This window comes from Aptenodytes patagonicus, chromosome 2 (genome assembly GCF_965638725.1).
Source record: "Aptenodytes patagonicus chromosome 2, bAptPat1.pri.cur, whole genome shotgun sequence".
Classification (NCBI taxonomy): Eukaryota; Metazoa; Chordata; class Aves; order Sphenisciformes; family Spheniscidae; genus Aptenodytes; species Aptenodytes patagonicus.
The window spans coordinates 118952731-118979826 of NC_134950.1; the positions used below are offsets into that span (position 1 = coordinate 118952731).

General features: G+C 40.9%; 1 protein-coding gene across 1 annotated transcript in view; it reads left to right on the forward strand.

Moving 5' to 3' along the window:
* The window catches only part of TRANK1 (tetratricopeptide repeat and ankyrin repeat containing 1), a 47074-nt gene extending 27683 nt beyond the window's left edge, over positions 1-19391 (forward strand). Inside the window, exons 16-23 of the mRNA XM_076330882.1 lie at positions 195-351; positions 919-1007; positions 5118-5221; positions 6863-6995; positions 7901-8046; positions 11158-14234; positions 16436-16537; positions 17770-19391. Coding sequence (XP_076186997.1) covers positions 195-351; positions 919-1007; positions 5118-5221; positions 6863-6995; positions 7901-8046; positions 11158-14234; positions 16436-16537; positions 17770-17882 — 3921 coding nt within the window. The 3' untranslated portion in view covers positions 17883-19391. The remainder of the gene's footprint in view (positions 1-194; positions 352-918; positions 1008-5117; positions 5222-6862; positions 6996-7900; positions 8047-11157; positions 14235-16435; positions 16538-17769) is intronic.
* The last annotated feature ends 7705 nt before the right edge of the window (positions 19392-27096 follow it).

Genomic DNA, 27096 nt, shown 5'->3' on the forward strand with positions numbered 1-27096 from the left:
TGTTATTGAAAAATCACATATTTACTATTTAGACTTACTTAAAGATACTTTCTTATTTGTTATTCATTCTATATATATTCGTTGTTTTCTTATAACTGCAAAGTATGTTTCTTTCTAACAATTTAGCTCATCTGGCATTTCATTTATTTTATTTTGGTGTGTTGTCTTTTTTTTTTTTTTTGGTTCTGCTTCAGATGCTGAATGGAGAACTAAAGCAATTGTATACTGCCATTACAAGAGCCAGGGTCAATCTTTGGATCTTCGATGAAGACAGTGATAAACGGGCTCCAGCTTTTAAGTATTTCATCGAAAGAGAATTTGTTCAGGTTGTCAAAGCAGATGAAAAGGAAGGTAAAGTTATCCTAAAACTTTCTTGAAAGACTGTCAGACAGGACAGCCTACTCATGCTTTCTTGCTTTTAGGCTGTGTAATAAAAAAGGTTAAATTCCTTGGTCCCTCTAACAGTATGCATTGATAACTGCCCTTGCAAATTTCCACGGATTTCAGTGGGTCTTATGGCCCTTTTGGCTCTAAAGATCAGTTGTATATGTTAATACATAACTTCATTGCTAATTCATTAGCATGCACAGTAATGAAGGCTGTTCACGGAAAACCACCGCAGCTAAAAGAGATTTATCAAATGAAAGAATTTGCTTTCTGTAAAGACAATGGATTTACTCAAAGTTTTGTCCAAAACCCAAGCATGATTTTTAAAGGTCTTTCAAAACCAAACCCAACTTGTTGATTTTCAGTGCTGATTGAAAGTGATAAATAACTTATAGTTACCATTACTGGTGTGAGCACAAATCATAAAGAGTTTGGAACCTTATGAGATGTTAATGCTTAGTTTTGGTACATGACAAGTGGTTTCTGTTCTTTGTCCATTCTAACATAAAATGATTACCCTTGACCTTCTAGACTTAGATGACAGCATGTTTGCTAAAACTTCAACTCCAGAAGAATGGATTGCACAGGGAGACTACTATGCTAAACATCAGTTCTGGGAGGTAGGAGCATATGTTTATCTGAAATAAGGATTCTTGTCTATTTTGAAACCTTTTTTTTTTTCTTTGCATCTATAAAATTATCTGTAAACCTTCAGTTGCTCTGTAGCAGTGTATCTTAGTTTGTGGTTTGTAGTTGTGTAGGTGTCTACAGACTACTTGTAAACGACTTGCAAGAAGTAAGTAGGGAGAGCAGGCCTATTACCTGGAATCTTAAATGCACTACCCAGAAATTTGCAGTCCAGTGAGGGGAAAAACATTTTAATGTGCACAAATGAAGGATGGTTGCAAAAAACAATTATTAGCAACAACTGGAATCAACTGTGATTTGTGAATCTAAACCACGTGCTTGACGATATCATTACACGTTACTGTAGGAAAACAAAAACATTTCTTGGAAGTACAATGATTTGGGTGATGATCTCAGAGCCCTTTTATGGTTTTTTGGACAGTAATTAGGGATGGATACAAAACACACATTAAGGAACAGCATGTAAGAACCAAGGGAGCACTAAGAAAACCGCAGAAAGAGAAGCAAAATTATGGTTTTGTTCCCTTACTATTTAAAGAACATGGAGATTTTACAGTCTTTTATTTCCTAAATTGATAGTTAATGCAATCCAGGTATGGGATGACAGTTAATGGAATGGAAGCAAAACCCAGCCAGGACAATGACAGCAATGAATTATTCTACAAGGAATTAAGGGATATCTCTAGATCAACTGCCCTTGTCCTTATGGGTGATTTTAACTTCCCAGACATCAATTGGGAATATCATACAGCAGACACAAACAGGTCCTGTAAATCTCTGAAGCACATTGAAGATAACTTCTTGGTACAGGTACTAAGGGAGCCGATTAGCAAAGGTGCCCCCCTAGATTTGTTGTTTGTAAACAGAGAGGGACTTGTGGGTGAAATGGTGATTGGTGGCTGTCTTGGTTGCTGTCCACCAAGTAGTTGAGTTTCAAATAGTTGGTGATAGGAGAAAAACTGCCAGCAAAACTTCAACCCTGGATATGGGGAGAGCAGACTTCGGGCTGCTGAAGAAGCTAGTTAGTAAGGTCCCCTGGGAATCTGCTTTTGAAGATATTGGGGTCCATGAATGCTGGTCACTTTTTAAGAGCCATCTCTTAAGAGCACAGGAGCAGGCAATTCCAAAGTGTCAGAAGTCAAGCAAGAGGGGCAGAAGGCTGGCTTAGCTGAGCAGGGATCTTGTTCTGGAACTTAGGTGGAAAAGGAAAGTGTATGGACATTGGAAGCAAGGACAGGTGACATGGGAGGACTACAGAGATGCTGTTTGCCACAGTGAATTTTCTCTCCGTAGGGAGAAAATTTGTGCAGCCAAAGCTCTGTTAGAGTTCGGGCTGGCCAGCACTGTGAAGGACAACAAAAAGGGCTTTTTTAAATACGTTAACAGCGAAAGGAGGGTCAGAGATAACATTGGTCCATTACTTGATGAGGTCAGTCACCTCACAAATAAGGACGTAGACAAAGCAGAGACGTTTAATGCCTTCTTCGCCTCTGTCTTTGACACCAATGATGGGCCCTGAGACCCCTGGAACCCTGTGTTGGAAGATCGAGACTGAGGGGGGACGATAAACTCCCAGCTGACTCTGAACTTGTTTGAGACTTGCTGCTCCAGCTGGATGTACATAAATCTATGGGGCCCAATGGGATTCATCCCAGGGTACTGAAAGACCTGGCCAATTTTATTGCAGGACCTCTCTCAATTATTTTTCAATGGTCTTGGGAGTCTGGAGAGGTCCCAGTCAACTGGAAGCTGGCAAATGTTGTCCCAATTTTCAAGAAGGGTAAGAAGGAAGACACTGGTAATTACAGGCCTGTCAGTCTCACTTCAGTGCCTGGTAAAATTATGGAGAAGGTTATTCTGGGAGTTACTGAAAAACACTTGAGAGGCAATGCAGTCATGGGTCATAGCCAGCACGGGTTCACGAGGGGAAGGTCCTACTTAACCAGCTTAATTTCCTTTTATGACAAGGTCACCCATCTAGTTGACCAAGGGAAGCCAGTAGATGTGGTGGTTTTGGATTTTAGCAAAGCTTTTGATACTGCCTCTCACAGTATCCATCTGGACAAAATGTCCAGCACACAGCTAGACAAGTCCATAATACATTGAGTGAGCAATTGGCTGATGGGTTGGGCTCAAAGAGTTACAGTAAATGGGGTTACATCAGGCTGGCAGCCAGTCACCAGTGGGGTTCCCCAGGGCTCAATTTTAGGGCCAGTGCTCTTTAATGTTTCTATAAATAATCTGGACGCAGGAATCAAATATACATTAAGTAAGTTTGCTGATGATACTAAACTAGAAGGAGCTGTGGACTCCCTCAACGGTAGAGAGGCTTTACAGAGAGATCTGGATAGACTAGAGATCTTGGCAACAATCACCAGCCCTATGAAATTTAACGAGAGCAAGTGCTGGATTCTGCACCTGGGACGGGGTAATCCTGGTTATATGTACAAACTGTGGGATGAGAGGCTGGAGAGCAGCCCTGTGGAAAGAGATCGGAGGGTTTGGGTTGATGGCAAGTTGAATATGAATCAACAGTGTGCCCTGGCAGCAAAAAGGGCCAACCGTGTCCTGGGGTGCATCAAGCACAGCATAGCTAGCCAGTTGAGGGAGGTGATTGTTCCGCTCTACACTGCACTGGTGCGGCCCTACCTCAAGTACTGTGTGCAGTTTTGGGTGCCTCAGTATGAGAAGGACATCAAACTATTAGAGTGTGTCCAGAGGAGGGTGACCAGGTCTCAAGGGCAAGACTTACGAGGAGCAGCTGAGGTCACTTGGTTTGTTCAGCTTGGAGAAGAGAAGGCTGAGCGGTGACCTCATCGCAGTTTACAGCTTCCTCAAGGGGGGCAGTGGAGGTGGAGGGGCTGATCTCTCTGGTGACCAGCGACAGGACACAAGGAAATGGAATGAAGCTGTGTCAGGAGAAGTTCAGACTGGACTGGAGAAGGTTCTTCACTAAAAGGGTGGTTGGTTATTGGAACAGGCTCCCCAGAGTCATGGCACCAAGCCTGTCAGAGTTCAAGGAGCATCTGGACGACGCTCTTAGTCATGTGGTTTAGTTTTAGGTAGTCCTGCGAGGAGCAGGGAGTTGGACTCGATGATCCTTATGGGTCCCTTACAACTTGAGATAATCTATGATTCTATGAAATAAAATTTTGGATACTTTTTTTGATCATGGCAGAAGGAAGGCTTTTATTTTTTGCTGATAGCAACATACCATTTTTTGTATGGAAAATAGATATTTATAACAAGGCAAAAATTAAAATAATCAGCTGCCACTATACAGTCTTTATCTCCCCTTGAAAAAAAAAGGCAATTTCCTAAACGGACAGGAAAGTGTTTAGACAAAAAACACACAGCTGAGAAAATTTCATCTTGAAATCGGAAATGTATTAGCTATATTATCTGCTATTCTGTTTTCTTTATAACCCTGATCTTTGCTTATTATTGCTACATTAAGAAGAAATTATCTAGTGAATTTGGCAGTTCTAAGAGTGGCTTGCAATGTGCAATTTCCAAACAGAAGCAAATACTAAATTAATGGATAGAATAAAGAAATAATGGTGTTGCAGAATGAGCGAGGTGATAATGAAGCAAACCTTGCTAGGAGCATGGTAACTCCTGATGCTTCTCTTTAGCTTATCACAGAAAGGGCCTGGTATGGTAAAAGCATGAATAAATGTTCCATGTTTTTCAATTTAACTTTGCACACATTGGTTTTCCTAACTTTTGTTAATAGAATTTATGTGGCAGATGCCTGGTGACTTACCAATTAATGGTTTAGGCCATCATTCAAATTGCATATGCTATTTGTTCTATCAGCCTACCAGGAATTTTGCTTTTACTACTTCCATGTAAAACATTGTAATTAAAATTCTAATTGTGATAGTCACATGTGGACTGACTTTAAAGCTTTTCTTTTTGTCCTAAAAATATACTGCAATGTTTTACCTTTTCCTTCTTCCAGGCACCCTGCCAGTCTTTCTGTTTTCCATTGCAGTGACTGTAAAATTAAGTATTGCTTTTATGTGATAAGCCATGGGCTGGATGCACATGTGTGAATGCTGTGTATGATTTCACCCCAGGTGGCAGCCAAGTGTTACCAAAAGGGAGGAGCAGCTGAGAAGTCAAAACTGGCCCTAGCACACGATGCCGTTCTCAAAGTGCACTCAAAGAAAAGCAGCCCCAGGTAAGTGTAAATGCAGATCAGTGAGCGTCATTCTGCGGTGCCAGACCTCATGGGTGTGTGGAGGGGGAGATTCCCACCACAGTGTGGGACTGGACTGGAGACATAGGAGAACCACGTGGGCGAGGTGTCTTCGCATCTTCGTCTGTGGGTGGCAAAAGAGATTTAAGAAATTGGAAAGTCTAGCACAGCTCCAACAGGATCTGGGGCATTGCTCCCTTTGGGGAGTAGTGAAAGCAGTTGTACGCCTTCGGCTGTCCAAACCGAATGTGGCCATTGAAAGGGCTTGCTGGTTATGTGAGAGAAAAGCAACAGGATTTGCATTACCTCAAGAGGTTTTATATTCTTAGATACAGTTAGAAGAGCATATGCTATCAGCAGTGCTCAACTCAAGTGAATATGCAGTGGGATTAACTGAACAAAGAAGAAGGAATGGTCTTGTACATTGGGGAAGAAAAGCTGCTAACAAAAAGTGAGCTTTGAGGTAGAATTAGTGTTAAGAGTCAATCTAAACTAAACAAGCAGAACTAGGTCTGAACCAAATGGGAGTTCTAAAGGGACAGATTTTGAGATGAATCATTTAGTTCATGCTGTCAGCTGGGCAAAATATTTGCTCAATGGTTTGATGGGAGAAAGTTTGCAGTTTCCTGAAGAAGCTGCAAAACTGTTTGGGACTTGTCTCAAATAAGACAGGAAAAAACTTCATGGGGAGGACTCTAGACCTAGGTGAATTAATTCGTGTTCATGCTGGGGAGGCTGAAAACTAGCAGTGATAGCAGAGTGGGTAAGGAATGACTAGAGCAGAGGAAGCTAACACTGAAGGGAGAAGGGGAAGGTCTGGAGAAATGTTATGACTGGAGTTAATCAAGGTTTTACGTTTTAATTACCTGTTTTATATTAGTGGCCCTGGCTAGAAGTATAAGGATACTCATGAAATTTCGTGATCATAGAGAATTTGTTGATGGGACTGAAAAAACTTTTTTTCAGTTGGCTGTAAGCTGGGGTGCTTGTCAACTGGATAAAATTTGAGGAGAAGAAACTAGGATGTGTTAAGTTGACAGTACATATGTAATAATGAAGCTATGAAAGTGGCACTTTTTTTTAGTAGAGGTATTAATGCTGGTATACAAAACATAAGTAAGATTCCTGTGTGCTCTATAATATGAAATTCTCTGTACGGTACTGATCCTCCAGGCTCAAGAATGATGAATTCAGACTAGGTCTGGGAAGAAAATAGACATGCTGCGATGATACCAGAAAGGCTGGGCTTGTTTAGTTATACAGAACAAAGGCTGAGAACAAATTTGATTATTATCTTTAATGGCATTGGGGCTAAACAGCAGAAGGGAAGAAAGAGCAAGTTAAGCTAGAGAAGAGAAGCAGCACAAAACCACACTAGTATACGTAGTTTGAGAATTAAAAAAAAAAAAAAAAAGCTTTTTACTGCCAGAACAATGAGATTCTGGAGCAGACTTCGGGACAGAACAGTGTCAGCCCAAAATATAACTAATTGTAAGGTAATACCTCATCAGGTTATGTATGAAGAAGAACACATGATGTCAGTGTTGGTTGGGTTCAGTGACAGATCATGTGATCCTAAACTTAATTTGGATGTAAGCGGTTATTTTCTCTTACTTTCTACAGGGAAAAACAGATGGAATATATGACATTGGCTAAAACTTACTTGGAATGTGGAGAACCAAAACTGTCACTAAAATGTCTGTTTCAATCAAAGGAGTTCCGGCTTTGTGCAGAACTGTGTAAAAAGTTAGGAAAGGTATTAAATCCTCTAAACTATCCTCTTCTTATCACTTTCCTTTTCCTACAGCTTTTTTCCCGCTCGTATTACTCATAAGATAATAGTATTTTTCTGTGACATGGTAGTAGCTGAACTAAAACAGCTCTTTAAGCTGGGCCGTTCAAGAGGAAGCATTTGTCACAGAATAGCCAGAAGAGGAATGAAGAGGCCAATGATGCAATTATGCAGTCTAAGTTTATTTCTTTGGCTTTCCTCAAATGTCACCATCAGTCATTTCTGCTTTGCAGTTGAAAGCTAATTAATGACTGGTTTCATGAAACTTAAGCTGTTACTTCATTCAATACTCTGATGATATTGAAACTTCACTGATTATAGCCATCTAAATGGAACCTTGAAACTTGCAAGGATTAAGTAATGTACTAACAATAATTTTCTAAGTGTATGAGGATATTTAACATTTTTTATTTGCAGTGCATTTCCACTAAAAGAATGTAAAGTAATTGTTCCCAAATATTTAAAGTTTAAGATACAAGGTTAGGGTTCCCATTCTGCATCCATAACTGTTTTAATTTAATCCTGTTGATTCTGAGAAATTTGCAAGTCAACAGAAGTGTGTGTGGTGGTTTTTAAGAACAGGCAGAGCTGGGTGAATAAAAAGTACTTTGGAAATCCTGTGTAATAGCTTTAATTCTATGTTCTAGTTTTTCGGACACAAATATTTTGAAGGTTTTTTAAAAATCTGTTCAGTTTTAATGATGGTTACTTTAATATGTATTTGATTACATTCAGATACTTTAATTACATTTTATTAAAGTGTGCTTCTCAATGAGACACCTACATGATGGAATTACTAAATTTATTCTATTCATGTAGATTTGACTGTTTAGAGCACTTCAGTTTAATTACTGACTTCCGCATTGCAGATGAAAGATGCTGCAGTTTACTATCAGAAAAGCCAGTGCTACAAAGAAGCATCTGAATGTTATGAACAAATTGAGGAGTTTGATCTGGCAATTAAAATGTACTGTCAGGAAGAACTCTATGAAGAAGCAGCAAAGGCAGTTGAAAGGTATGTCTTCCAAGATGGTACTGGAATATAATTATCTTTTCCATTTCCAAATTCAACATAATACAGCTGGTTCACCATAAAATTTTCACAAGAGTTTTGGCTGGTGACTTTGTTTTATAGGAAGTTAAATTAACTTTGTCAGAATTCTCACTTGGGTAATGATAACACAGTGAAAGCATTCTACTGCATTCACAGCTGGAGCAGTGACTAGCTTCATTTTCCTGGGAATTTTTTCCAGTCTGTATTACTAGTCGTGGAAGTTCTCCTTCAGCCAGTCCTCTGAACTAGGTTCTAACGGTAAATATGACAAAAACATTTAACTAGAAGTATTAAATACTTCTCTTTTAAGAGTGAAATAGTAATGGATTTAGCCACTTAGTCACTGTCTTCTGTAGGAGTATAACCATTAGACGTGTGGTATATATTGCAGTAGTCGTTGTGGCAAATGAACTATTTGTCTCTCAAAATCTCTAACTTAGAGCAAAGAATAGTAATTTAAATCACTGGCTTGCGCTGCCTTTCTGACAGATTCTTGGTCCCAGTCTCTGAGGTGAACTTTTCCATACCACCTCCCCTGTGTGGGCTCAGGGCAGTTAAGAACTGTCTCGCACTGTGCTTGATAAACTGATATTATTAGTATCTTTTTGACAGAACTATGCATCTGGCAACATCCCTGTGACCTCATTAGCCCATTCTTCCGTAAACAGTTCATTTATTGGCCACACCTTTCATTACACCTAAATTGATTGATGACTTTTAACGAATATATACACCAATTAGAATTCTAGCAAGGCCTACAGTTACACACCTTCACTGAAATCCTTTGTGATGTACTGTGGTGGTTTAACCTCAGTCAGCAACTGAGCACCACACAGCCGCTCGCTCACTCCCCCGCCCCCCCCCCCCCCCCCCCCCGGGTGGGATGGAGGAGAGAATTGGAAGAGTAGAAGTGAGAAAAACTCGTGGGGTGAGATAAAAACAGTTTAATAATTGGAATAAAATAACAATAATAATAATAATATACAAAGCAAGTGATGCACAGTGCAATTGCTCACCACCCGCTGACCGATGCCCAGCCAGTCCCCGAGCAGTGGCCCCCCCGGCCAGCTTTCCCCAGTTTATGTACTGAGCATGATGTCACATGGTACGGAATGTCCCTTTGGCCAGTTTGGCTGTGCCCCCTCCCAGCTTCTTGTGCACCTCCAGCCTTCTCAGTCGGTAGAGCATGGGAAGCTGAAAAGTCCTTGACTAGTGTAAGCACTACCTAGCAACAACTAAAACATCAGTGTGTTATCAACATTGTTCTCATCCTAAATCCAGAACACAGCACTGTACCAGCTACTAGGGGGAAATTAACTCTATCCCTGCTGAAACCAGGACAGTATCCACCCCTTATTCTATACCATCTACGTCATGCCCAAGTCCCACACTTTCTAATACATTTCCATTAATCACCACCCCTTTTCCTGTTTTTTAATATATATATACACACACAGAGATATCATTCCATTACTCTATGGGCCATCCCTCTAAAATGTTCGGTGAGATCATTTAGTCCATGACTTCGGGCTCCATCTGTCGTAATAATCTTCTAGGGCAGGAAAGTTGGAGATGGTATGCGGTGTTGGATTGTTTCATGCTGAAGTCAGTTCTGGTACCATCATCGCTGTGCTTTCCTTGATTTCATCGAAGTTTATTCTTCATTAATCTGGGTGATTCTTATTGTAATATTATTAGTATGGCATATAATATTACGTAGCACTTAACATCACATAATTCAGATCATTGCCTATTCTCACCCAAAATCAAATCCCCCTGAGGTACACATCGGACTTCCTCATCCTTCCGTGTCACCCACCAAGTGCACCCAGGTCCTTGAGCAAAAGCAATCCCACGGATGGGTCTGCCTCTGCCCGAGGCAGGAATAACCCAGACTGTCTTCCCCAGCATATTTTTTATGTGCACTACAGGGACTTTATCCCCTTCTACAGTACGTAAAAGTTTTGACTGGGCAGGGCCAGCTCGATTGGCAGACCCCCCTAGTGCTGACTAACCAGGTGGCCTTTGCTAAGTGTGTGTCCCAGTGTTTGAATGTCCCGCCACCCGTTGCTCTCAGTGGAGTCTTTAACAGTCCATTGTATCGTTCAATTTTTTTACACACCTTCACTGAAATCCTTTGTGATGTACCTTTAATAATGGCAACTGTTTTTTGAAGGACTAAGATTTTTTAATATGTAGAGATAGTTTGATCAAAAAGTTCAAGCATTAAAGTCACCTTACCAACTAACCATTTTTAAAATCAGCCTCCCCAAATCATTCATGTAAATTCATCAGCATAGGTACAAAAATCTGCACTCCCACGTTTATCATGAAAAAGATGATAATGAAAGGTTAATGATAATTTACTCACCCATCAGGAAAAAATTACTCATTCTCAGCATGCAAGAGAGAATACTTTTGCAAGACCGGCTTAGGGGATATCTTAATAATTTCACATCAGCCAATAATAATTAATAACCAAGTGTTTTAAAGTGCATGTTTTGAAAGATGCAACCAGGTACTTCGCTCAGGCACTCAATAAGCAGTAAAGTATATGTAGATACATAGGACAGAATTGAGAGAGTTCTCTAAACTGAGCAGTTTATGTAAATTTTACAGAATATTATCTATATTGGCCTGTGCAGAATTCATTGAAATTCTGATTTATTTCATTCTGGCTTCTGTTCATGTAAACAACCATTCTATATTGAGGCTTACTTTAATAAACAGAAGATTATCACTAGCAAAATGTGATTAAAATAATTTGTACAGTGATTTGACAACATGGAGAGTCACTAATGCTGTAAACCTTGTGATCTTGTTTGTACCAGAAGTTTTAATGATCTTGCTTCAGACAGCCTTATGTTGTAACTAAATTCTTTCTGTAGATCTTTTAAGATGATGTGATTGTTTTTCACGACAGACATATCACTTGAAATAGTTGGCCTTTTTGAAGGAATGGCTTCTGGGGGCAGCTATTTGTTTAATGTTTTGGAGGCTTTTTAAAAATGCAGTATTTTTTTGCCTAGGTTAGTCATCTATGGTAGTAAATTGATGTATCTATTATTTCAGATATGAAGAGATGTTAAATACAAAAGGACAAATGGTTTCCAAACTCTCATGTACAGCAAATCAGTTGTATTTGGAAGCAGCTGCAAAGTACCTAAGTATGAACAGAACTGAGGAAATGATGCAGGTCCTCTCAAAACTTGATATAGAGGATCAGCTTGAGTTTCTGAAGTCACGTGGATGCTTGCGCCAAACAGCAGACTTACTGAAAAGGGAAGGTCGAGAGGAAGAAGCTGCGAAGTTAATGAAACAACACGGGTTTGCTCTGGAAGCAGCCAACCTCACAGCTATAAAAGAGTTTCGTGCATCGTGTTTGCTTGCTGCCGCACGTGCCAGTGTGACTCGCTGTTCAGAATCAGACCCGGTGGACATGGAGGTCATCCTAAGAGAAGCCCTCGAACTTTGTGAACAAACTGAGCAGAAGTCTGGCATTGCTGAGGCTGTGTTTTTGCAGGGAGCTCTGAAGGGAGACTTTGCAAAGCTGAGCAGCGCATACTGTCAGTTCCTATCTCTGAATCATTCTGCTGGTGCAGTTGAAGCTCTCTTTGCATTATCTCGCTGCAGCGCTCCTAGCCAGAACATCCTCTTTATGGCAATGCGCGGCTTAATGGCTCTTCTGAGTCTGGTTAGGGGCTTGAAGAAAGCAGCCACCAACGCGGAGAAAGATATGGTGAAGTCATGCTTTGCCTATTTTGGGATTGTCCCAACAGGTGACAGTTGCCAGGTGTCTCAAAATGAAGCTGAACCCATTCTCAAGTTTTTGTCAGACAAGCCAAGTCTAAAAGAAAGGAAAACAAAAGGTGATTTCTCAGTAAGCACAGAGGAGGTAAAATCAGCTTTGAAGCAGCACTTGTTAAGCAGGTTGTGCTCTATCACCCATGAGTTACTGAACAAGCATTACCCTGATATTTGTATGAAGTTCATTGTTGGCTTGAACTGTGAAGATAAAACCTGTGAGGATTACCATAAGCCCTTGTTGCGCCATGAAGCAAAGACAATATTTCAGTGTAAAATGCATCTGGTGGCAATAAACGGACTGCTGTTGGAAGCCACACACACTTTCCCTAAAGAGCTACTGAATCAGTGCAAAAGCTTTGATGACATTTTGACTGCTGACAAATATGCATCGTGTAAAGCTCTCCTAGAAATGTTTTTTCCTAATCATTTTCATCTGAGAATACTGTCTGAGAACCCAAAGGCATGCAAAGAAATACTGGAATTCAGTAACATTATTTCCAAACCCTGTAGAGCGGTGTTAAAGGAGTACATCACATTTAAGTTTAAAAATGAAGACACTGCAGCCAGAAGAGAATCAACTGACTTGTGGCTAAGTGCCATGCAAGTTTTCATCTTATCTTCGGGATATCCTGAAGAATTTGAGAAACTTCTTTTTAAGGAAGAGGATGATTATAACAAAGAGCTAAACTTTGCTTTGTCAAAGGGAAGAAACTCCCCAAAGAGTAAAGGCCAAGGAGGAAAGACCAAAGGAATAGAGGGCAGACATGGTATGTTGCTACCTGACAAAAATGCTGAAAAAGCAGGGAGAACACACTTGTGCTTCATTCGACTTCTTGAAAATTCACTTGAGCAATTCTATGTTCATAAGAACCCGGAAAACTGTAAAAGGTTTTTTTTCCGTTTTATGAATGTCCTGGTCAAGAAATGCACAAGATACCTGATTCCAAGCATAGGAAATACGGTGATGTTGTTGGAATTCCAGTATATTCTCTGTTGTGCTGTCCTGATGCGTCTCTCCAAGAACATTACTCTCTGCTTTCCAAAGAGTTACATTGCTCTCATTCATTACTGGGAGTTTTTGTTCAGAAGCAAGTACCATAACAAAGAACTTAGAGACACATTTTCTATTATACAGGAGTATAGACCAAAGGACGCGTATATAGCTGTACAGAATTTCAGATTTCATCTCTGTTATCTAGCAGAAGTGTTGTGTGGAGTTCATGGAAAGTTCAATGTCCTTCTGGATGCTTTCGAGGATCCTGACTGCATAACTTCAGGGGAGGCTGAGCGGACTGTAGTGCTGTGCTTAGTGATGTTACTGAATGCTGACCAGGTGCAGAATTCTAAATATAGATCCCTCTTATGCCACCACTTTCCTGAAATCAAGGTGATGCTGAAATCAATGAGAAAAGACTCTCCCTCTAAAGTGCCTGAAAGATTGCTAAGGGTTGTGGAACAAGTGAGTGATGCTACACATGTAAGAGAAATTGCTGCAGGCCTCCAAGAGCTTCTGACAGAGCGAGATACAGAGTACTTGGTTGACTGCCGATGGAAGTGGGACTCTGCGTACACTCAGGGGCATCCACCCATACGGGGCATCCTGTATGAAAGCATAAACCTTGACAGGTTTATGACCTCTTTGGATAAGATGGAATACACTGATGAGGTAGAAAAGGAATTTGAAAGGGTTCATTGCTTAGAGGACCAAAAGGATCCCCTGGAAGTCATTGCACTCAGCAAGCAACAGAAGCAAGAACAGAAAGCATCTGCTCAACGCCAGCTGCATCGTGTCTTCCATTTCGTTTCTCTGTGCATGAAGTGGAAAAGGAAGGCCTGCTCCAAAGCTGAGCCTGTTGCAATGGAAGGAGAGGAATTTTTATCAGAGATCTTCAAAAAAGCAGATATTGACCAAACCCAGTGTGACCTCTGTGGAGTCAGATTTATCCAGAGCTCTGAGAACTATTTCAGCCAGTCAGAAAACATGGAGGCAGACACTTTTGAAGCTGTGACACCAACAGAGATCAGTGGGGAAGAAAAGTTGCATGCAGAAGGAAATGCAATTTCTGTGGCCAGTGAGGCTTACATAGAGCACAGAAGCACAGATGAACACAGAAATAATAATGCTGCCTACAAATACTACGCTGACTTTTTCAGAAGAAAGATAGATCCAGTAATATATGATGGACTGGAAGTAGCAAAGGCCATTAAGGAAAAGACGTACACCCGAGACCATTTAGCATATAAAGAAGGTTCCAACTTATGCCAGAGAAAAATCAAAGAGAATATTAAGAAGATTTCAGATGCAGTAGAGGAAATCTATGAGAAAAAAGCCTGGGCTAAAGGTAGGACCTTTCCAATTTTCTTTTAAACAATTTAATATGTCATTTGTGGCCAAACTTCTAGACCTGACAAAGCTCCATTTGAAAATCTTAATGTGGTCAAGAGGAAAGGTATTTCCAGGTAATTCAGGTAGCTAAGGAAAAGAAGAACTGAGACAGTTGAAAATATTAAAAAATATATTCTCACCTCTTCCAAACACAAAGTAATACATCAGATAGTACAGGTAAAGTGAACAGTGGTGAATTTTAGTAAAGTGAATTTTAACTACATGATCAGATGCACTGTTCTCTGAATTTATGCAGTCTTACAGCAGCCTGTTACATTAGACTAGGTGATGTTTACTGATTTTTTTACTATTTCCTACTGTTGTGATTTAACCCCAGCTGGCAACTAAGCACCACACAGCTGCTTGCTCACTCCCCTCTGGTGGGATGGGGGAGAGAATTGGAAGAGTAAAAGTGAGAAAACTCATGGGTTGAGATAAAGACAGTTTAATAGGTAAAGCAAAAGCCGCGCACGCAAGCAAAGCAAAACAAGGAATTCATTCACTGCTTCCCATCAGCAGGCAGGTGTTCAGCCATCTCCAGGAAAGCAGGGCTCCATCATGCGTAATGGTTACTTGGGAAGACAAACGCCATCAGTCCGAATGTCCCCCCCTTCCTTCTTCTTCCCCCAGGTTTATATGCTGAGCATGTCGTTATATGGTATGGAATATCCCTTTGGTCAGTTGGGGTCAGTTGGGGTCAGCTGGGGTCAGCTGTCCCAGCCGTGTCCACTCCCAACTGCACCCCCGGCCTGCTCGCTGGTGGGGTGATGTGAGAGGCAGAAGAGGCCTTGACTCTGTGTAAGCACTGCTCAGCAGTAACGAAAACATCCCTGTGTTATCAATGCTGTTTCCAGCACAAATCCAAAACATAGTCCCATACCAGCTACTATGAAGAAAATTAACTCTATCCCAGCCAAAACCAGCACACCTACTTATTTAGTTCTGCCAGCCATAGTAATTTGGATATGCAGGGGTAGAGTGTTAGGAGTTCTTGGAGTCTTTGGTTAAGGATATCTCTGATTAGTCTGCCCTTGAACTTGTAATTTTGCTAGGGCTGAACAAAACTGGATACTTAACTACAAACCTGTGGGGTGTCAGGCACTCAAAGGCAACCCTGGTATTATAAAGTCCAGTAAATTATCATACTTAAGAGATACATATTTTGATATTTGATTTTTTTTCCCCGCTCATATGCTTAAAGCATTATTCTATGCTGATTTTTGCAAGCAAAATTGAATCAATGAATGAGTGGCCCAGGCGCAAAATTGTTCGGGATATTTGCTGTGGAAAAGTGACATCTTAAATCAAAACATTGTTACTGGCTTTAGTTGTAGAAATCCACCAACCCTGTCAAGTTGTCACTTGCCTGTGATGTCTGACAGTAATGAAAAACTGTAATATTTGATATTTTCATCAGCTGCGATCAGTGAAAGACGTTAAATTTGTAACTAAAAGTTAGGTTGTGGTCTTTGTGTGTAAGCTTTATCTTTACTCCTAGTGGAAAGCTTTTACATATGGATGAAGACCATAAAGTTTTGCTTATTATTTAGTTGGCTTTCTGCTCAATGAACCATGATAGTGATGAATATGATATACGTAGTAGGCTTAATTAGGTAACACTTGATTTTGTTATGACAGTTGCTTGATGAATGTTACCTTGTTCTTCCACTCAGTGAAAATATATTTACAGAAATGATTTGCCTTTGAGATTACTTTTCCCTCACTTTATAACAAACATTTTTCAAGTCCTTAATGGTGCAGTTAAGCAAGGGCTGCAACATCTCGGGTCCATGTTTTACTTTGGCTTGTATAATTTCAGAGGGATAATGAAAGCCAGGAACTTTAATACCCAAAAATAGATAAACCAGAATGTTTTCAGGAGTTTCAGGTATACCTTAAAAGGGACAGCACAAGGATGGAGAGCTTCTCCTCTGATAGTGCTAGTAATGTTGATTGGAATGGGGAGTAATACATACAGCATCCTTATCCCCAGTAGTGAATTTGCCTGCACATGAGATCACTGGTGACTGAGACTTCTTGCTTCGCAGCATCATCATACAGCACAGCTCTGTGTAACTTCATTTTGTGCTTGGCTTTTAGCTGCTGTCCATCTCTCAGCTAGTGTTCTTACAGAATGTTAATTGTGCTCCATTTCAGCTGAAGAAATAATAACCAAACATGCCAACAAATTGGTTGCCACCATTGATGAGGCTCATAAGTGGCTGAAGAAAATGGACTCTCATAGGATAAAAGAAGAAGGTATGTTTTCAAATTACGCAGGTTTCTGTGCCCCCTAGAGGACGCTGCTCGGTAATGGTCTCTTAGCATCACGTTAGTCTCCAAGTCAGCAGTGCTGTGGATATTCACTTACCCTCTAGGCAACAAGAAACGGGCACCTCCATAGGGGCACTCTGGAAAACATGAGTTAACCAGTCTTTCCTCAGTGACTCTTCAAAAACAGAGCATGAGCCTCACAGCTGGTTACTGGGTGGCCAGAATGGAGCAAGCCTCCTCCCCTGGCCCTCCGTGGATCCCAGCCTGCGTAAAGTATGTGTGTTTGTGCACGCAGGCACACGCAGATGCACACGTAACTATGCGTCAAGTGCAGGATATAAACTTGGGCGGGGGGGGCAGAAGAGAAGCTGTCTTCACCCATAAGAAAGTGCTGTTTCTTAACACCGCTGCAGCAGTGCATTTACGGGCAGTGTGGGACCAAGTTCTTGGAAACCAGCTTCCTAACAAAACTAATCATTAGCTTGCTCTTAAGAGTTCTGTGGAAAAATAGTGTATGCGGTTGGTTTTCTTTTGTTTTCACTTCCATTTCACGTGGTTTCACACCAAAAGTAACATACATTGATGCAGTCTGTTGCATCACAGACCTCTGAGGACAAGTTTAAGACTTCATTGTGCCTACCTGTATGTTTAGGTTTAAGCACATATTTAGGTGGCAGGATTGCAACAATTGCATAAAAAGTCAGCAACGAAGTGATCAGGCTTACAAATTGCACTATATGTAAAGCAGTAAAGTAGCTCTATTTTAGAAAATTTGATTGTGATAAAGCCTTGTGTTACACCTTCCTATTCCAAGAAAGATATAGTTAATAAGACTACATGGGAGTGCTCTCACAGTCTCACAAGCAACATTATAGTCTGTCTTTGAAGTCAGTAAGCAAATGTATTGTCTGCTGAAACTGAACCTTGAGAGAGGAGATACATACTTCTTAAAAAAGTCAAAAGCAATACCAATAGAAACAGATTTTCAGTGTAAAAATTAATTACTAGTGCAGCAAGTGGCTTAGTGGAAGCTCTGCTTCCTAGCAAAGCTCTTAAGCACATTGTCGTATTAAGCCCAATACTTCTTAAACATAATTATACACGTATGAAGGTATATTGCTGACATATAAAATATCAATGACATAGCTTGTCATACTATTAAGAGGGAAAGGTGTTGAGGTTTTCCATTCTGCATTAATTTCTTGTTTTTAATATAGGCTTTGTGCATGATAGAGACTTGGAAAATGAAGTAGAAGATGAAAGCATGGCTTTTGAAGAACTTGTCTCTAAAAAACTCTTAAGAAAAAAAGGAAAATGTGGGAAATGGTAATTAGAAAAAATATGCAGGTGGCTCTTCTATCCTCTTAACAATCTAATTTTAGAATAAAAATATTGTTAAAAAAAAATAGAGGGGTGGGGTCAGAAATGGGAAGAGTCTGAAGAAAAAGAGCAACTTATGCTATTGTTTTTTTATCACTTGTATTATGTCAGCATAATTACCTATGTGGTGATGATATAATTGTTAAAATATGATGGGACGGATTTCCTTTTAAACTTATGTGGTAGCTTGAAAGTAACAAAAAGCCAAAGAAACAAACAAGTAGGAAAAAATAATAATGTCTCTGCCTTATCTCAGGGGTGTTTTTCCACTCAGTCGTCTTTTTCTTCTTCCCTGTTAATTTACATCACCATTCTTCTGAGCTGGAATACTCAGAAAAATAGAAGCATAGTTTCTCTGATTTTAAGAGGTTTTAATCGGTGTTTTTAGATTACCATTGTAAGCCTGCTGTGTTCTGAGTCTTGTTATGTTTGGAAATTTTTCAGTCGTCAGGTGAGGTAGTTACAGTATCTCTCTTTTCTATTTTTATAGACAAGATCAGTAATTTCTAAACACATTCATATTTTTGACAGTGTACATACTTCTAATTGGATAGGTATGAAAGTTATGGATTGTCTTCTATTTGATCAAGTTTTGATATAAACTGTTACCTGTTGTCACGGATAGAGTGAGAGTGCACTTCACTCGTAAGAGAGAAGCAACTGTATACTTTATTGATATAAAACGAGTTAGCAAAGTTCAGTGGTAAATGCACCAGTGGTTTAACAAGATTCGATAGCAAGGTACACTTGATTATCTACTGCGTAGAGGACAGGGTCAGACAAAACTGTCAGGGAGACCCCCCGTTGAGTTGTGACATTCAGAAGTGACCCCCTTGCTTTCTAAACTCCTTCTCAGGGAGGAGTCCAGGTGCGGCTGGATCCAATCCGAGTCCCAGACTTGGTCAACAGTTTATGTCTAAAGGATTATATATGCGCAATCAATCTTTTCTATCACTTAGCTAAGATTTAAAGTTTAGCATGCTATTAGTCACTTACCGAGGATCTGTTGCGGCAAGGAATCTCTCAACCTCAAGGAGTAACCTGGAGAGGCGTCCCTACTCAAGGGGAGATCCCGGCGTGCAGCCCGCTGCCGTGCAGGAGAGCTCAACGGGCCCTGGGCTGCCCACTGTTTATGGAGTAAGATGATGGACTTATAGTCATATTTGCATACCAGCAGGACGTCTGGGTCCCTACGCCAGACAGCCCTTGGCTGCGGTGTTGCCATCTGTCCCCAAAGTCCAGCATAAGCTGGATGCAGCCATCACAACCCCCACCGGTGGTCAGTGCTTATGCGGGGAGCGGGGGGAGCGCACCGCCACACCTGTACATATTGAAATATAGATAATCTTTCTTTAAAAGAGTATTACACATTTTAAGTGTTTTGTAAGTTTTAATTGATAAAAGGCTTTTTGTAATGTATGATAATGTTTTTATAAAACCTGTAAGATTTTTAAAATCACTTGATCTTGTCTTGTTTTTTGAATGCTTTCTGAAAGCTGTATGTGACTGACTGCGTGAGTGAGATATACAACTTGAGTCCAGAGTATCAGTTCATACTGACGCTGTTTTACTTCTGGGGTTTCAATGTCTCCAACATACTGTAGTCTCCTTTAGCAACACTTTAAACTAATGCATTTGTTGTTGAAATATTTTGTCTTGAAAAGGGAGCCACTTTGTATATGTAACAAATTGTTTCAGCAATTATCTTTTGCCAAAAACTTAATGACTTGTTATTATGCTCAATGTCGTGGAAGTGGGACATTTTACATGGGTAAAAATGAAATGCTACTGTAGAATGGAGCAACGTGGGCAGCAGTAATAGTTATCTATTGCATTGTAATTGCTGTTGTCTGCCAGAAGACTCTTTACTAAGCGCTGCTTCTTAAAGAAGCCTTATTGCTTAAGCAAGTGTCTAGGAGATAGTTTAAAAACGTACATTGATGAAGTGTAATGCTAGTCATTTGCACTCTATAGAACTCAAGAACTAAGAAAGTTGGATCATCAGTGTAACTTCTTTGGCTTTTTTTTCTATAATGATGTATATTTTGCATTTGAGATTACTCCAAGAAACTTCCCGATTAGCTTCTTGACTTCAGTATTTACATTTGTGGCAGTAAATGCTACCTAAGGTTTTTAAGGACAATTGCAATTTGAAAATCCTTGCTGGCCACAGTTTAAAGATCTAGTGATCATATTTTTCTTTCTCTTTATGGGAAGAATCAAGCTTCAAAAACATTATTGCAAAACACCAAGCAAAGAGAAAACAAAGAAGGAGAAGTAAGAACAGAAGTTACATTGCATCAAGAACTTCATCTCGGGTACATTTCCTTGGTGCAGGGACCCATCATCCTCGGTATGGTTCAATACAAACCACTGGTCATTCTCCGACTTTGAATCAGCACTCCCAGGTGGAGCTTATTTCAATAGCATGTGAAATACTGACTGCTAGCCAAAATTAATGGCAGTTCAGTGGTTTCAGAGCTATATTAGGCCAAGTTTTCAGTAATGTTCACGCGGAGATGGGCAGTCTAGTTGGATCTCCAGTCCAATATTGGTGCTTAAAGGGTTTTTTCCCCTATGATGGTATGCATAAATAAACATAAACCTTTCTTTTCCATGGCAGTCTCTTCAGATAATAATGATCTGTGTGCATTAATCCTATTTGAATGTTTAATTAGCGAAAAGGGGTTGTCCAGATACACCCTTGAGGGGGTTTTTTTGTTCATTTAAAAATCTTTCTCACCCTTGATGGAAGCTCCAGCGTTCTGGCACCAGCTAACGCCTTTGACTCAAAGGGCTTAGGAGCCATGACAGGTGCCTTGGTACGTGCGAGGTGCGGATTGCACTGAAACCCTTGGAGCTGAGTAGTGGATGCAGGCTGTCAAGCTAATCCACCCACTTCTGCCTGTCTAAGTCATGTTGAGTTGAAAAGAGTTTAGAAAAGGCTTCAAAAGCACAGGAACCGGTGACTTAAAATCTCTCTCCCTGGAGATAGAAAAATGACACCTAAATGAAAAAGAAGAAGGAACTATTTACTGTAGTTGGAAGACAGGGGTGTGGTCTAAAAGGTGACAATTCTCCAAATTTCAAACTCCTCAAGAAAAAAATCTCTTCCTTGCTTGAACCTCATATTAATACAAAGGACTGTGTGGTAAGTGATGGGTTCCACCTTTTTCCTTTATTCCTCTTAAAAGCATTGTTTCGTAATATTGCCCACAGTTTTATTCCAAAACACTTTCCTAACAATTAGCAGTTACAAACTCTGACTCAGCAAAACATTTAAACTCTTGCTGGTTTTTAAGTATTTGCTTTCATTCCTAAAGGGAAACCTTTTGCCTTTATGCTCACTGAAAACTTAGGAGGGAAGAAATTGTCTTATCTCAGTGTAAATAAAATAAAAGGTTTTCCTGCCAGCAATCCCCGTGACATTATTTGCTGAAAACCAATTATGAAGCACCCTTCCTTATATGAAAGGGGACCACAGCCGTTGCTGCCGAGCTTCTACCTTTGTTGTTGGAGCATTCAGTTTTCACGAAAACCTTCACACCTGCACTTACTGAAGTGTCTCCGGGTCTTGCAGTGCTTTAGATGGATGGCACATCTGTTGTCCGGGCTTTCAGTTAGCGTGTAACTCAGAAATGTATTAGCAAAGTACCAGGCAACACCCGTACTCTTTACTTGTTTATCTTGGTGTAGTAGGTGTCAGAAATTTTGAGTGTCTTCCCTAATGCCCATTTGTAAGAGCTGGTGTGGTGGGGAGTGGGAGAGTTTACATGCTTTATTTTGTAGGTTTTATTACTACATTTATATGCCAAGATTTTATGACTGTACAAATACTCAAACAAGGTCAATGTGAAACACTTAGAGTCAGATACTTAAACACCAAAGCAGATGAATTTTCAGATCAATAGCCATTACAAACAAATACTCTGCGAGAATTAGAGCATTTATTTCAGTTTTCTGACGTGGACTTCTGATACCGCTTTCAGCCTGTGATCTGAGCGTGGTATGTATATGTGCGTAGATGGTGTGTATTCATATCGTCGTCTTTGCTGTGTTGATCCTGCCTTGTTGCGAGAGGATGGCTTGCGGTGTCTTTGGAATCTGTTGCAATCGTTCTGTGCTGCTTGGTCTGTGGAAATAGTGTTTGGGAAGAAATTGGTAGAAGACGTATCTACCTACAGCCCATCTTCCATTTAGTCTGCACACAAAGTTTCATGGTTTAAAGAAAGATGCAATTGCTAGCGCTTTAAATATTATCAATACTCCAGACGCTTCTAAGTTACTTTCATTGGGCTTCTGATCAACTGGTTTCTAAATTGTCCTGTGTATACCAGTGCTGAAATTTTAGCAAACAATTGACAGAATTAGGTTTACCTCTAAGACATTCTGCAGGAAAATAAATAATAGTGATGCCAGAAAGTAGTTTTCATTAAATCTTGCTGAAGTAAATCCTTGTAATTCCCTTTTGTGAAGGGGTGAGTAGGTCTTTACTGAAGCTACGTCACACCAGTTCAGTGCTGTGTGCTTCCCTGTGAACTATTCATTGTAACATTTGCTTGTCTTGTGCTAGACATGCTTTATGAAATCGCAGGATGAGATTTTTACCTTCGAACAATCAGGGGTAGAACATTTGAGCTGTTTAAAAGTTGGCTGCTTCCCTAGAAATAGACAGGTTAGAGCAAAACATTTTAGGGAGATTTGCTGCTGGCTTGCCTTGTCAGCTTAGATACGCTGAGCTTTGAGTTACTCCAGTGTTAGTGATGTCCCAGTGAAAGTATCTCTGTAGTTTGGAGCGCGCTACATGCATTATACAGCCTTTCCCTCAGGAAGTTTACATTTCAAGTAGTCTTGGACAGGGTCCCCAAAAAGAGAAGAGTCCTTGAACATGGAGCTGCCTAAAAGGACCCTGAAGCAGAAGTGGATGAGGTGCCTATTTCCTATGGAGAAAGCTGGGTACCTCAATGTGGTATGTGGAGCAAAAGTGCACTGAGCTGAGAGGTACAGGTGGTCTGAAATGGTGTTTGTCTGCAAAAGACACGCAGAAAGGTGAGTTTCAGACCCTCTGTATCTTTGGAGCTCAGACTGGGGGAGTCCTGGAGTAGGAGAGCGTGTGAAGTGTGCAGCCTGGAAACCTTCAGTAGTCTCTCTGTCAAAAGAACAGATCAGAGTTCTTTATTTTCACCGGGAGACAGACAGAGAAAAGTTTACTTGGAGGAGGACGTGATGATGGGTACTTATGCAACAGCCACGTGGCTGGACTACTTCTCTAGGCTGCTGAGACGGCCAGGTTTCAAACTCGCCCCTCCCGGGAGGATGCTCTGAGCCATGTGCTGATTTGCTTAGAGGAACATTCACTACAGTTGCTGCTGAAGGCGACTTAATTCAGGATTTTTCTGGGCCAGAGAGAGGGTGGAAGAGGGACCCATTCAGGAAGGGAAGACATGCATTGCAGTTGCAGGTGTCAACACTAGTAGTCCTACATTTAAAAAAAGCAACCAGCCCTTGGAAGGGGACCTGCAGCTCCAGTGTTAGTGGTGCTTGGTCACCAGGGCAGGGCTGAGCCCCCTGTCTCTGAGAAGTGACTGCTGAAGTCATTGCGCAGTGAAACAGCTTCAGCAGGAGAGGTGGAAATGCCAGCAGCCTGGTAGCCAGGCTCATCCTCTGCTAAGCTGTTGGAGATGTGGAGTTAAACCTGGATCTCCTGTTCCCTGGGAGAACGCTCTGATTCAGAGGCTAGTCCATAGTGACCATTCTATGTTTTATGGGGATGCCCATGGTGTGCAAGAACCTTGGGGGAGTACTTTACTGGGCTAAGGCAGAAGATGAGAAAGATGCATTTTCTGGAACCTGGTGGGACTGACAGGTAGGTAATGTGCAGAGCTGCTCAACCTTGTCAAAATACGGCAGTTCTGGGTGTATAATGGAGATACTGGCTCAGACCAAGGGTGGTGCAGACAGGTATCTTGGTTTTGGTTTTGGCCAATTGCCAATTGCTAATCCCACCCATTTTCTCCTGAAGCCCTTTCCCTTCTGCCTGTCAGTCAGTCTGCTCTCAGAAAGGAGTCAGTCTGCTCCTTTGCAGGGTCAAGTTCAAAGTGACATTACCTTCAAGGCAAGGAATGCTGTTTCACAGCCCAGCCCCATGGTGATGAGGCTACTCCTGCCCTTGTGTCCATTAAATGCCGATAGTAATATTGCCTACATAACTCCATTGATTTTTAGAGTTGGGAAATTTTAGGACAACTGGTGCTTTGCAACCTTATATGATAATTTTTCACTTAAAAGTGATGGAGTAAGTTATCAGTGCTGTTGTATTTATTTGAACCATGATTATCAGACAGATATAAAGCATATAAATACTTTGTTTTAACAAATCATGCAGAATCACATTTTCCACAGTTCCTGGATAAAACATGGTCAAGTTTCCTTAAAGATGCACTTTGAGCAGTTAACAAGGAACTCTTGGCTGGAGACCTGCATGAAGAACAGAGGGATCAAGCTGAAGTGAATAAGTAAGTAATAAAAAAACTGTCAGCTTCCAAGACGCTCTGCTTGCCTCTGTGAGTAACATGCCTGGGCAACTCTCCCTTTTTCTTGACCCTGTCATTCTGAATGTGTCTGCTGTTCAATCCGATGCTGTTCAGATAAGATTAAACACCAGCTAATGGGAAGGAATTTCCCAATGTTACATTCACAGTTTCTCACCACTCTACTTTGGCTGGAGGAGTCATTGATGTTTAAAAAGGGAATAAACTTGTAGTACAACAAACTGTACCTGTGAGCTGGGGTATTTATAGCTCCGTGCTCTGCAGCAATCTTGTTGCAGGGAGGAAGGAAAGACTTTGGCTGTTGTGTGGAATATTTTTGTGTTGGGTATTAACACTAGATCGCTGTTTGTTACTGAACTGTGAATATGGGTGTAGAGAGAGGAGAATTTTGCCTATTTCCACCACCAGCCCTAAGGACATAAGTCTTTCTTCATGCCCTCACCTTGCCCATTTTGTGTTGTCTAGTTCAGAAATAGCTCTCTCTGCTTATTTTTGCTGGAGGATCTTTTTGAAGCTCTTGTGGCTTGTGAGTCATCAAGATAAAGATGCCGAATCTTCAGTAAGTAGTGTTTTGGGGAGCTTTGGCCAGGAGGACCTACAACTCTCTTGAGCAGCTGTCAGGATTGACTCAAGCTTGTCCAAGGCTGGAGCCACCACTTGGGACTGGCTGCCATTCCCCAACCAGAAAACATTCCCTTCTAGATGTAACGAGCTTTTAATATGAACTGTAATCACCTGGTAATATATTGCGTGGGCCTTTAGTTGGCATCAGTGATGCGTCTGCTTTTCTGGTTGAAGCCTTTTGATAGGAATTGCTAGAGCACAATCTGAAGAAATTGCGTCCTTCTAGAACAAAGGACACAATCTTTCCTGGTTCAAAGCTGTAGTATGGACCTCCATCTCCATATTCCTGCTAACCAAAATTGGGGTGAGAGAGAAGAGAAAATGCCACTTCTTGTCTGACATTCATCTTCCAGCCATCCCCATTTTGTACTCATTCTGCAAAGATTGCTAAAAAATCAGCTGAAAATGTGGGATAAATTTATCTATCTACCTAGATCAATTGATAGATAGACCATTATACATACTTGGGAAAGATACTTCCTTTGACCAATCGAACTCAGAAAAGTCCCAAACTGTACAAACCTTTCTCTTTATGAAAGCTGCAATATTCAGAATAAGAACGAAATTGGGAGGTTTTACCTCAATGATAAATGAGGCAGTATCTTCCTTGTTCATCTAATTACTCTTGTGCTTTCTCTTTAAACAGTACCTCAAGCCCAGTCCGTGAGATCTGGACTAGAATACTGTCTGAACGAAGGTTTTTATATTCCCTTTAGTTACACGTGGTGGACAATCTTGTATTCATGACCACTAGCTTTCCCCACTCCTCATAGTGCCAGTTCCACAGATTTAGAAGTGTTGCACACTGGCTTAAAACCAAAGGATTATATTGTGTGTTTAATGAGTTTTGATGCTTTCTATGTACCTTTGTTTACTGAACTTTGTTTCCTGTTTTAGAGTGTCTTCAGCTAAACCTAATTTTCCTCCCTAGCCAGGGGTGCTTGACTCACTGCTTTCTTTCAAAGAAACAGAAAATTTGAAGTGAGCATTTGCTTCCAGGAGCCAGGTATTAAAGAGAAATACCAATTGGTCATGAGACTCAGGATTAAACCTCAAAATTTGGAAATAGTGAGGCATATGACTGAATTGGACTGTTTGTGACAGGGAAAAGAGAAAGAAAAATAGTCTTTGTTGTCCGACATCCTCTGTTCCATTCCGTTTCTAAGAGGTAGGGTGGAGATGATCAGCAGTGAACACCATGTGGGTTTTATAGCAGCTTTTTAGTCAGCACCTAATAAAATGTGCTGTAGAAGCCTCTTCTTACACAGGGTGTTAGCTAAGAAGCGATGTCATATTTCAAAATGAAGCACTTGGGCAGTGGGTGTGTGTGGAGGAGAGAGTGGGATCATGCTGTAAAAAGTGCTCACATTTTTAGCCAGACAGCACTTCTGCAGCAAATAAAATTTCTCTCTCCAACAGATGGAGGAGAGGTGAGTGGGAGGGAAGTTTGGAAGCGCACTTTGTCATTTCTGTTCGCTCACTGCTTCGGCTGCAAGGGAGGGTGCATGAAATACCAGTCGATAAAAGGGTGGATTAAAAAGTGCAGCAGCATCAAGGAGGAAGAGGCAACTCTCCATAATTATGGAGCAGCTTCCATCTGGGACTGTCAAAATGCTTTACAAACATTAGGCAGCTGAGCTTTATGATACCCCAGTGGATGTGTATTGACCATTCCTATTTAGAGATGGAAAAATTCGGGAATAGAGAGTATGTGACAAGCTTTAGGTGCACAAGAATATTGACTTGTAGGGCTGGACCCCGTGCTACTAGCATCTTCTGCTCCCAGTCCCTATATGTGTTGTTCAGACTCAGACTAGCTGCCTGGCATTAACATGGACAGTTCTATACGTGCCTGACCCAGCCTTCCCCTGGAATACAGTGTCATTTACTTTCCTTGATCAGGCTTAATTTACCTGTCACTTTCATTAGAACTGATGACTTTAAAGCTTTCCTGGAAAATGAATTTTCTCATCTGAGAATGGCAGGGAG